Source organism: Saimiri boliviensis, chromosome 1 (assembly GCF_048565385.1).
Source record: "Saimiri boliviensis isolate mSaiBol1 chromosome 1, mSaiBol1.pri, whole genome shotgun sequence".
NCBI classification, from domain to species: Eukaryota; Metazoa; Chordata; class Mammalia; order Primates; family Cebidae; genus Saimiri; species Saimiri boliviensis.
In genome coordinates, this window is record NC_133449.1 from 266,720,266 (window position 1) to 266,733,375 (window position 13,110).

Sequence of the window (13,110 nt, forward strand, 5' to 3'; positions counted from 1 at the left end):
CAGTATCTCAAGACTATAATAAGAAATTTTTATTATATTATGCTAGATGTGGGCATTATGCTAAGTTCAAGGTATACAAAAGTTTTAGAATCTAGTTAAGTATTCAGACTAACAACTAACAAGATACAAATTACAAAACGACAACAACAACAAAACTTAGATACTAAGAGCCAAATGAGTGGGAAAGACAAGAACTGCTACAAGAATAGGAAGAGCACATGATCACAGATGGCTGGTACTTCAGGAAAGAGCAAACTAACTGGTCAGGAATCAAGGTAGAAACTAATGCTGAAGACCTAAAGAAGGTCAAGGATTTGGGATTCTTTGATGGCAAGTGGAGATCATCACACTAACCCATTCTTCTCTTAGGTCAATAATGAAAAATCATTTTAGTATCCTTATATGCATCATATCCCATTAAAAAACCCTAATACTTATTTTCTTTCATCTGGTCTATTTTACTCATTTAAATTTAATGTCGTTGCAGATATATTTGGGCTACAAATCTACCATCTTCTCTGTACTTGCATTGCTTGTAGAATATTTTTTTTCTGCCCTGTTTTCTTTTCTTCTTTTGGATTAAATATTTTAAATTTCACTTTCCATCTCTGTTAGCTTGGAAATAGCACACACTAAACAACTTAGTGGCTACCCTAGAAATAACACCATGAATTACTGACTAAATAAATGACTTTGATGAGTTACTAATTCATGTTGTAATTCCTGGGGTAACTGCTAAGAGAATAGTAACAGAATACATGATGGCCAAACTCACAGAGGGAAAACAAGCAGAAAAGATAACAATGAAAAGATGAAAAAGATATGACATGTCAATGTCAATAATACCTAAAAGTATAATTTGCAAAACAAAATGACTATATATACAGAAGATTATTTCATAATAAGAAAATGTTCAATTCACCAAAATGATTTAACAGTTTAAAATGTGTAGAAATTCCATTTGACTCAGCAATCCTGTTACTAGGTATATATCTAAAGGATTATAAATCATTCTGTTATAAAGACACATGCACACGTATGTTCATTGCGGCACTGTTTACAATAGCAAAGACCTTGAACCAATCCAAATGCCCAACCATGATAGACTAGAAAAAGAAAATGTGGTACGAATACACCATGGAATACTATTCAGCTATAAAAAAGGGTGAGTTCATGTTCTTCATAGGGACATGGATGAATCTGGAAACCATCATTCTCAGCAAACTGATGCAAGAACAGAAAACCAAACGCAACATGTTCTCACTCATAGGCAGGTGTTGAACAATGAGAACACATGGACACAGGGAGGGGAGCATCATACACTGGGGTCCTTTTGCCAGTGAGGGAGGCTGGGGGAGGAACAGCAGGGTGTGGGGAGGTTGGGGAAGGATAACATGGGGAGAAATGCCAGATATAGGTGACGGGGGGATGGAGGCAGCAAACAAACTTGCCATGTATGTACCTATGCAACAATCCTGCATGATTTCCACATGTACCCCAGAACCTAAAGCACAATAAAAAAAATGTGTATAGTCCCAATTTCATTGCCTCAAATATACATAAAGCAAACTCACCAAACTACAGATGATCTTACTATAACTCTCTTGATAATTTAAAGGAGAAAACAAATAAAATGAGAAAAATAAGATTTAAATGATATATACAAAATATGTATTTAAAAATACATAATAAAGTAATAAATATATCAAAATATTTATACATAAACAATGAGGTATAATATGTATACTAAATAATTAAATGAATATATTTCAGTTACACACATAACATTTATAAAACTGATCATAAGGCATCTGCACAAACTTTTATGAGAATATGTTCCATGAATAAAATGTAATCTAACCTGAAAACAACATATTACTTTGAAAATTAAAAATATATTTCTAAAATGCTTTGAATTTGATGAACATATCAGAAACTTTGGGATGAAGCTGAAGCAAGTAACAAAGGAAACTTTGGAGGAGCAAATGTGTATAGTAGAAAATAAGACTGGAAACTAATAAACTATGGTGTATCTGAAATCCCTAGGGAAAGAATGGCAAAGTATACTCAAAGAAAATAGCAGGAGGAAAAATTGATATTACAAACAGAAAAAAAAAAACAACACACACAGTAAAAGGAATCAATGAAGTTAAAAGTCCCTTATTGGAAAGCCTGATATAATTGATACACATCTGGCTAAGCTGATAGAAAAAAAGAGGAAAAGCACAAATAATAAACATCAGTACTGAAAGTGAACATCATATAGTCATTGCAATATTAACACAAACAGACTATTTTAAATAACTTCATGCCCACAAATGTAAACATTTAGAAGTAAAAAAATTCTTAGCAAAATAACACTTACCAACATCAGCTCAATCTTTTCTAAGAAGAAACAAAACCAGAAAGCATTGCATAATCTATTAAAGATAATGAATTCTTGAGTGAGGGAGGACAACAAAAACTCCTCCCACAAACTTCCTATAAAACTTTAGGTCTCCACGGCCTCTCAGTCAGTGCTACCAATCATTTTAAGAAGAAATAATCCCGGATCCGACTTTCAAGATGGCCGCCTAAGAACAGCTCAGGACTTCAGCTCCCAGTGAAAGTGCAGAGGGTGAGTGGACGCCGCATTTCCAGACGAACTCTTATTGCCCACAGACCAGGAGATACCCAGGCAGAGGGGTCGCCAGCGTCGCAGTCCCAGCCGGTGCGGCTGTTTTGGCCCCCGCGGGGCTGATTCCGCCCGCGCGGCTGCTGTGACCACTCCCTGTTGCTGCGGTTCTCCGTACAAAAGCCACTGGTCTGGGAGCCCTCTTAGCTGGCGAGCAGAGCCTTGAGACGGCAGAATAGCCCATTCATCTGAAACAGCGAGCCAGGCCAGGAGATTCCTAGGCAAAAAATCCGCCAGGAGCCGGCGCCGCGGTTCGAGCCGACTCCGTGAGTCGCAGCACGGGAGATCCCGGCGCCTTTTCAACAAGCGACCGGAACGCGGGGTCGTTCAACTTAAAAGAAAAGACTCTGAGTCAGGGAGCCAGGTGGTCAGGCTCGGTTGGTCCCACCCCTCCACCCCCAACAACAACGAAAACAAAAACAGTAATTGGAAACCCTCTGGGTTGAGCCCTTCAAACCAAGCACAGCTGAACCGGGACGGTCGGGCTCCGTGGGGGAGGGGCTTCCGCCATTACTGAGACTCTCCACCTCTACGGAGGCAGGCTGCCGTTGCGGAGGCAACCCGCCATTGCCGAGGCAACCTGCCACAACAGAGAGAGTCCGCCATAACAGAGGCGGGGCCACCATTGCCCAGACAGTTCTAACTACGCCCATATAAAAAGGACTACAGGGAAGAGCTCAGGGCAGCTGGGCGGAGCCCACAGCAGCTCAGCAAAGCCCCTGCGGGCAGGCAGAGGCTAGGCGTGCTGCTAGCTGGGCGGGTCCGACCTGAAAAAAAAAAAAATCAAAAAAGGCAGTAGTGCAATGGAAACTCATACAGCTCCAACTCCCTGGGACAGAGACAGACAACAGGTGGATAAACCCACAAAAATGGGTAGAAACCAGCGTAAAAAGGATGAAAACTCCCGAAACCAGAACACCTCTCCTCCTAAAAGTGATCACAACTCCTCACCAGCAAGGGAACCAGAACGGATGGAGAAGGAGGGTGATGAAATGACAGAATCAGACTTCAGAAGATGGGTAGTAAGAAACTACAATGAGCTAAAAGAACATGTTCTAACCCATCGCAAAGAAAATAGGAACCTTGAAAAAAGATTGGACGAACTGCTGACGAGAATGGACAGCATAGAGAGGAGAATAAGTGAATTGATGGAGCTGAAAAACGCAACACGAGAACTTCGTGAAGCATGCACAAGCTTCAACAGCCGAATTGACCAAGCAGAAGAAAGGATATCAGAGGTCGAAGACCAACTCAATGAAATAAAAAGAGAAGGCAAGAACAGAGAAAAAAGCGCAAAAAGGAATGAACAAAATCTTCAAGAAATGTGGGACTATGTGAAAAGACCTAATCTACGTCTGATAGGTGTACCTGAATGTGATGAAGAGAATGAATCCAAGCTGGAAAATACTCTTCAGGATATTATCCAGGAAAACTTCCCCAACCTAGCAAGGCAGACCAATATTCAAATCCAGGAAATACAGAGAACACCACAGAGATATTCCTCAAGAAGAGCAACCCCAAGGCACATAATCGTCAGATTCACCAGGGTTGAAATGAAAGAGAAAATGCTAAGGGCAGCCAGAGAGAAAGGTCGGGTTACCCACAAAGGGAAGCCCATTAGACTCACAGCAGATCTCTCAGCAGAAACCCTACAAGCCAGAAGAGACTGGGGGCCAATATTCAACATCCTTAAAGAAAAGAACTTTCAACCCAGAATCTCCTATCCAGCCAAACTCAGCTTCATAAGTGAAGGAAAAATAAAATCCTTTGAGAACAAGCAAGTACTCAGAGATTTCATCACCACCAAACCTGCTCTACAAGAACTCCTGAAAGAGGCTCTACACACATAAAGGAAAAACCAGTACCAGCCACTCCAAAAACACACCAAATGGTAAAAAAGCAGCAACACAATCAAGAATCTGCATCAACTAACCAACAAAACAGCCAGGTAGCATCAAAATGACAGCATCAAATTCACACATAACAATACTATCCCTAAATGTCAATGGACTAAATGCCCCAATCAAAAGACACAGACTGGCAAATTGGATAAAAAGCCAAAACCCATCAGTGTGCTGTATCCAGGAAACCCATCTTACATGCAAGGATACACAAAGGCTCAAAATAAAGGGATGGAGGAAGATCTACCAAGCAAATGGAGAGCAAAAAAAGGCAGGAGTTGCAATTCTCATCTCTGATAAAATAGACTTTAAAGCAACAAAGATCAAAAGAGACAAAGAAGGACATTACATAATGGTAAAAGGATCACTGCAACAAGAAGAGCTAACGATCCTAAATATATATGCACCCAATACAGGAGCACCCAGATACATAAGGCAAGTTCTTAATGACCTACAAAGGGACTTGGACTCCCACACAATAATAGTGGGAGACTTTAACACCCCATTGTCAATATTAGACAGATCAACCAGACAGAAAATCAACAAGGATATCCAGGACCTGAACACAGACCTGGAACGAGCAAACCTAATAGACATTTACAGAACTCTCCACCCCAAATCCACAGAATATACATTCTTCTCAGCACCACATCACACCTACTCTAAAATTGACCACATAATTGGCAATAAATCACTCCTCAGCAAATGCAAAAGAACAGAAATCATAACAAACAGTCTCTCAGACCACAGTGCAATCGAGTTAGAACTCAGAATGCAGAAACTAACTCAGAACCGCACAGCTTCATGGAAACTGAACAACTTGCTCTTGAATGTTGACTGGATAAACAATGAAATGAAGGCAGAAGTAAAGATGTTCTTCGAAACCAATGAGAACGAAGACACGACATACCAGAATCTCTGGGACACATTTAAAGCAGTCTCTAGAGGAAAATATATAGCAATGAGTGCCCACATGAGAAGAAAGGAGAGATCGAAAATTGACACCCTATCATCAAAATTGAAAGAGCTAGAGGAGCAAGATCAAAAAAACTCAAAACCTAGCAGAAGACAGGAAATAACTAAGATCAGAGCAGAACTGAAGGAAATAGAGACACAAAAAACTCTTCAAAAAATCAATAAATCCAGGAGCTGGTTTTTTGAAAAGATCAACAAAATAGACAGACCACTAGCCAGATTAATAAAAAAGAAAAGAGAGAATAACCAAATTGATGCAATAAAAAACGATAAAGGGGATATCACCACAGATTCCACAGAAATCCAAACCATCATCAGAGATTATTACAAACAACTCTATGCACATAAACTAGTAAACCTGGAAGAAATGGATAAATTCCTGGACACCTGCAACCTCCCAAGCCTAAACCTGGAAGAAGCCGAAACCCTGAATAGACCAATAACATGGTCTGAAGTCGAGGCAGCAATAAAGAGCCTACCACCCAAAAAAAGCCCAGGTCCAGATGGGTTCACAGCTGAATTCTACCAGACATACAAGGAGGAGCTGATACCATTCCTTCTGAAACTATTCCAGACAATCCAAAAAGAGGGAATCCTTCCCAAATCATTTTACGAGACAAACATCATCCTGATACCAAAACCCGGCAGAGACTCAACAAGAAAAGAAAATTTCAGGCCAATATCCATGATGAACATAGATGCAAAAATCTTCAATAAAATACTGGCAAACCGATTGCAACAGCATATCAAAAAGCTCATCCACCATGATCAAGTAGGATTCATCCCGGGGATGCAAGGCTGGTTCAACATACGCAAGTCCATAAACGTAATTCACCACATAAACAGAACAAAAGACAAAAACCACATGATTATCTCGATTGATGCAGAGAAGGCTTTTGACAAAATTCAACAACCCTTTATGCTAAAAACCCTCAATAAACTAGGTATTGACGGAACGTATCTCAAAACAATAAAAGCTATTTACGACAAACCAACAGCCAATATCATACTGAATGGGCAAAAATTGGAAGCATTCCCTTTGAAATCTGGTACTAGACAAGGATGCCCTCTCTCACCACTCCTATTCAATATAGTACTGGAAGTTCTAGCCAGAGCAATCAGGCAAGAAAAAGAAATAAAGGGTATCCAAATTGGAAAGGAGGAAATCAAATTGTCTCTATTTGCAGATGACATGATTGTATATCTGGAAGACCCCATCATCTCAGCCCAAAATCTCCTGAAACTGATAAACAACTTCAGCAAAGTCTCAGGATACAAAATCAACGTGCAAAAATCACAAGCATTCCTATACACCAGTAATAGACTTCAAGAGAGCCAAATCAAGAACGAACTGCCATTCACAATTGCTACAAAGAGAATAAAGTACCTAGGAATACAACTCACAAGGAACGTAAAGGACCTCTTCAAGGAGAACTACAAGCCATTGCTCAACGAAATAAGAGAGGATACAAACAGATGGAGAAACATTCCATGTTCATGGTTAGGAAGAATCAACATCGTGAAAATGGCCATACTGCCCAAAGTAATTTACAGATTCAACGCTATTCCCATCAAGCTACCAATGACCTTCTTCACAGAACTGGAAAAAAACACCTTAAACTTCATATGGAACCAAAAGAGAGCCCGCATAGCCAAGTCAATTCTAAGCAAAAAGAACAAAGCGGGAGGCATCACACTACTGGACTTCAAACTATACTACAAGGCTACAGTAATCAAAACAGCATGGTACTGGTACCAAAACAGAGATATAGACCAATGGAACAGAACAGAGGCCTCACAGGAAATACAACATACCCACAACCATCTGATCTTCGACAAACCTGACAAAAACAAGCAATGGGGAAAGGACTCCCTGTTTAATAAATGGTGTTGGGAAAACTGGCTAGCCATGTGCAGAAAGCAGGAACAGGACCCCTTCCTGACACCTTACACCAAAATTAACTCCAGATGGATTAAAGACTTAAACATCAGACCTAATACCATAAAAACCTTAGAAGAAAATCTAGGCAAAACCATTCAGGACATAGGTGTAGGCAAGGACTTCATGACCAAAACGCCAAAAGCAATGGCAACAAAAGCCAAAATAGACAAATGGGACCTAATCAAACTCCACAGCTTCTGCACGGCAAAAGAAACAGTCAGTAGAGTGAATCGGCAACCAACAGAATGGGAAAAAATTTTTGCAGTCTACCCATCTGACAAGGGGCTGATATCCAGAATTTACAAAGAACTAAAGCAGATCTACAAGAAAAAAACAAACAAGCCCATCCAAAAATGGGCAAAGGATATGAACAGATACTTTACAAAAGAAGACATACAGGAGGCCAACAAACATATGAAAAAATGCTCATCATCACTGGTCATCAGAGAAATGCAAATCAAAACCACATTGAGATACCATCTCACACCAGTTAGAATGGCGATCATTAAAAAATCGGGAAACAACAGATGCTGGAGAGGATGTGGAGAAATAGGAACACTTTTACACTGTTGGTGGGAATGTAAATTAATTCAACCATTGTGGAAGACAGTGTGGCGATTCCTCAAGGACCTAAAAATAGAAATCCCATTTGACCCAGCAATCCCATTACTGGGTATATATCCAAAGGATTATAAATCATTCTACTACAAGGACACGTGCACACGAATGTTCATTGCAGCACTGTTTACAATAGCAAAGACCTGGAACCAACCCAAATGCCCAACGATGATAGACTGGATAGGGAAAATGTGGTACATATACACCATGGAATATTATGCAGCCATCAAAAACGATGAGTTCACGTCCTTTATAGGGACATGGATGAACCTGGAAACCATCATTCTCAGCAAACTGACACAAGAGCAGAAAATCAAACACCGTATATTCTCGCTCATAGGCGGGTGTTGAACAATGAGAACACATGGACACAGGGAGGGGAGCACTACACACTGGGGTCTGTTGGGGGGAAATGGGGGAGGGGCGGGGGGTGGGGAGGTGGGAAGAGATAGCATGGGGAGAAATGACAGATACAGGTGAGGGGACGGAAGGCAGCAAAGCACACTGCCATGTGTGTACCTATGCAACAATCTTGCATGTTCATCACATGTACCCCAAAACCTAAAATGCAATAAAAAAAAAAAAATCAAAAAAAAAAAAAAAAGAAGAAATAATCCCAACTTCCGCAAAATTTTCCAAATTATAGAGAGGAAACATATCCAGACTTGATTTATGAAGCTAGTGTTATCTGGATGCTACAAGCCAACGAAGACAGCATGAGAAGGCAATTACACTGTCTCGCGTTCACTCTCTCACTTAAAGATTAACATTCTAAATGAAGTATTAACAAAACAAATCCAGCAATATGTAAGAAAGATGATACTTCATTAAAATGTTGGACTTATTCCAGGAATGTGATGTAAGTTTAACATTAGAAATTGGTCAATGTGATTTTTCACATTAATAGAAAATGAAGAAAAAATTATATAATAGAGGCAGAAAAAGCATTTGAAAATACAATTCATGAAAAATCCTCTCAGAGTAAACAGGATATGAAAAGGAATACTCATAATCTGATAAATACTGCCTTAATAATTAGCAGCCAACATTTTTGTGAATCTTGACAAGCTGATTTGAAAATTAATAGACAAAAAGTCATAAAAATTCAAAATGTTCTTGGCAGACAACAAGGTGGGAAGATTCGCTCATTCAGGTAACAAACAAATGGTATGATATTGGTGTGATGTTGGCATAAGGCTAGACAAATAGAGCAATGCAACACACCTATACAGACGTGGCCATCTAATGCATGACAAAGATGATAATGCAGTGAAATGGGGAAAGGGTTTAGCACTACCTATGAAAGCCAAGGTATTATGTATAGTATTGTCTACTAACTTTAAATATAGCACAGATTACTAGATGTATACCCAACAGTTATTTACACACATGGGTACCAGTAGACATGTACAAGCATGTTCATAGCAGCAGTATCCATACCAACACCAAACTGGAAACCCAAAAGTATACCAAAAGCAAGTTGGTTAAATAAATTGTGATACATTCATATAATGTAACATAATACAGCAACAAAAATGAGCAATATAAGATTACTCTCACAAAGAAAGTTGAGCAAAAAAAGACACAAAAAAGACAAGATACGAGTCCATTTATCTAAAGCTCAAAGGCAAGGAAAGCTAAACCACAGTGTTTAGAGGGATAGACTTGGTAATAAAACTCTTAAGAACATCAAGGAAATAATTCCTAAAAAGGCAAGATGGTGGTCCCATTTAGAGGATATGAAGTGGGTTAGGAATGGGAAGGAGCACAGTATTTATTACTATGTAGGTGCAGCCCTTGTTCCGTTTCTCCCCAGGGAGTGGTGCCATGAGTATTTACTTTAGGTGGGTTCATTAAACCATGAAATTAATAATTCGTGCATTTTCCTTATGCATGTCAAAATCCATACTAAAATGTTGTTCAAAAGAAGCAAAACAATGAGAAGAGTCATTATTACTCCTGAGAGGCAAAAAAGAAAGAAGTGGGGAGGAGAAAAGAGAGAGAGAAAAAAAAGGAAACACTGAGGCTGCTTGAACGAGAAGGTCAGAAAAAAAGAAGCCCGGAAGCAGAGAGGCCAAGAAGGGACTTGGAAAGTGTGCCCAGTTGGAAATTTCGTTTGCTGTGAGATGTGCGATGCAAGGTTCTCTTCTACGTCTTTCACAAAATCTTTTGGAAAGTTGACACTGCTTTCTGTTTGACTGATATTTCGTGGAAACTCAAAGAAGACTTGGCATGGAGTGAAAAGAGAAAACATCCTGGTGGACCCAGGACCTGGCAGATGAGGGAATAGCAATTGATCATCTGAGTTAAACTCTGGGTGTATCTTCTGCATGGTGTAACACTTCTGCTTAAAGTTAAGTGTATGCCTCCCCTTTACCTTTTGATTTAGGTATAAGCTTTGAAGTCATAGAGACCAAGGTTCAAATTTCATTTGGACATTTACCTGCTAGGAGAATCTGGGCAAGTTTCTTGGCCTTTCTGAACCTTAATTCTCCACCGTAAATCGGATAATACTACTACTTACCCCATAGGTGACTTAGAAAAAATGCCTAGCAGAGAGGTTGCCAACTAGAGCCCTAGAGGCCAGATGTGTGATTTGCTTGGCTCTGCAGAATATTTTTAAAATTTTTTTTATTTCATTTCTTACATACTAAAATTAGTAGTTTTAAATAAAAATCTGAATGTCTGGCTTTTCTTAGAAAATTGGAAAATCTGGCCACGTGAGACCTCATTCTTAAGTGGCAACTGCATTTGCACCTGCAAACAGGGGTGTGACTTCTGCTTGGCCTCAGACCCATCCCTCCTGATTGTCTTACACTTGACCCACCTCATTAACATTTCCTGACTGCCTTTAGGCCCTGCTCTTGGAACCTGAGCCCAGCACAGAAAATAATCAAAGTGTTGGTTCATTTGTTTCGTGATCTCAAACATGTATTGACTGAATCACATTTCTCTTTTTATTTCTTTCAGAAAAAAAAATGCTTTGAAGGTTTAACTTTATACAGTGTTTGAGAATGTTGTGCAAATTTGCAACTTACAGCATATTACCAACCTTAGTCCTTAGTGAGTGGGTATTACAAACAGGAAATATAACGAGCACTGCTTACCATGTGAGATACTGCTAAAGAAGCCTGCTGCCAGGTGTCCATGACCAGCCTCTCATCGGCCTCAAAGTTGGATTCTACGTTTTCTAGGGAGTTATCCATCTTACCCTTCAGTACTGATTTTGTTTTTGGTTTGGGCGTAACTGTTTCCAGAGAAATGGACGTTCGAGGAACTAGAGGAATTCTTTAGGAAACAAACAAGCAAAAGGGATATAAATATTTTGCTTAACAGAATTCTATTTTTGTGACCATGTTACTTTGTAAATGTTACTGTCTTGGTTTAATCTTAATTTTCAAAGTTTTCCTGGAAGAATTATTTTAATGAAGAAAAGATTATAAAAGACAGCATTCAAATTTTTGTGGTCTAGAATGTCCTGTTAATAAGAAGAGACTCAAAATGAACAATAACAAAACATACTTTTCAGGCTTAATTCTCAATAATTATAAAACAGAGGATTAGACAATGGCCATTATAAAGAAATGCAACTTTGGAATTTGTCCCACAGCACACACTTCTGATGAAAGATAAATAAAAAAGTCAGTCAACAAACCAAGCAAAAGTGGGCATCACTTCTCTAAGGTGAAAAGTATCATTTGGCATCCCGAAGGGCACAGCTGAAGATAGGACATGTCTGTCCATGGCCATCTCACATTGAACACCCCTAATCTCTTCTGACAGTAGCACATGACAGATACTAATGTGAGGTCTGAAAGGGGCTACTGCACAGAAGCAGCTAAGTTTTGATGGTGGGTGGGGTAGTTGACAGCACCACCCCCCAAAAAGTTTTCTTTGTTTTATAAAGTGGTGGGGGAACACAAAGTTAAGCGCTCCCTCCCTCTTCCCTTATTGCTGCTCCTGTGTGGAAATTTTTAAGCTGCCTCTGGGAATATCTTAACCCAGAAGGATCCCAGGATCTCAAAGGTTAACAGAAGCAGAGAAAGATCTACAAGGTAGAATGCTTTTTGTAACTGGGACCCCGCTTTAGTAATAGAAAGTGCAAAGGGTTATCAGCTTGGGGAAGAAATGAGAACAAAGCAGCTCCAAGGATGACTTTGTTGAAACTAGAGGAGAAGAGTCAGACACAGTAAGCTAGGAACAAGCATTTGGTTTTGTAGACTCAAGTTGCTGGAGAATAGAGCAGTGATTCAGAAAGATGATTGTAAACTCCACAAATAGCTTGCTTTGAAGCATCAGGCAAGGTTTTGAAGCATCAGAAAAGGTTTCTTGAACTTGGCACTCTGATTCTTAAAGTGCTTGAAATAGCTGCCTCTGTGCAGTAGCCCCTTTAAGACCTCATATTAGTATTAGTCATATGGTCCTGTCACAGGTAGACCACAGTCTACTGTGCCTGAAAAGGCAGTGTATTGAAGATCTGCTACTCATCTACACACAAATTAAATTATATTTTAATGATCAAAAGAGGCTAAATCACTGTCACTCCAGTTTGACTGTGATTCCTGTGTTCAGTAGGTTAGGGTAAGGCTTGTGTGATCATCTCTAGATGTTTAATACAGTACAATATGTATTTTTCAACATCTTGCTTTGGAGGACAGCAAAGTAGTAGCATATCAGTTAGCAAAAGAATTTGCATTTAGAATTTATTTACTGGAAAAGACACTGGTCTAGGTAGCTCCCTCACTATTAGTAGGTATGAACTTGAGCATGTCACTTGATTTTATGAGGTTCAGTTCCTCCTAGAATAATACAAACATAATTATTATGAGAAGTATTCATTATCAACTAATTATTAGTTATTACCATCATTGTGAATAATCATACTATACCACTTCTAATATTATTATTGCTATAGAGTTGTTGGGAGGAACAAAGTAGACAAAATATATGAAAATGTTTAACACTGTTTTTGTTTCCCTTTATATATGACAAGTTGATTG

At 39.3% G+C, this 13,110-nt stretch overlaps 1 protein-coding gene across 1 annotated transcript in view; it reads right to left on the reverse strand.

Annotated features, from left to right (window-relative positions):
* Window positions 1-13,110, reverse strand: part of LOC101044492 (sperm flagellar protein 2) — a 205,616-nt gene that overhangs the window by 41,395 nt on the left and 151,111 nt on the right. Inside the window, exon 26 of the mRNA XM_003925929.4 lies at window positions 11,218-11,398. Within this exon, the coding sequence (XP_003925978.2) occupies window positions 11,218-11,398 (181 nt within the window). The remainder of the gene's footprint in view (window positions 1-11,217; window positions 11,399-13,110) is intronic.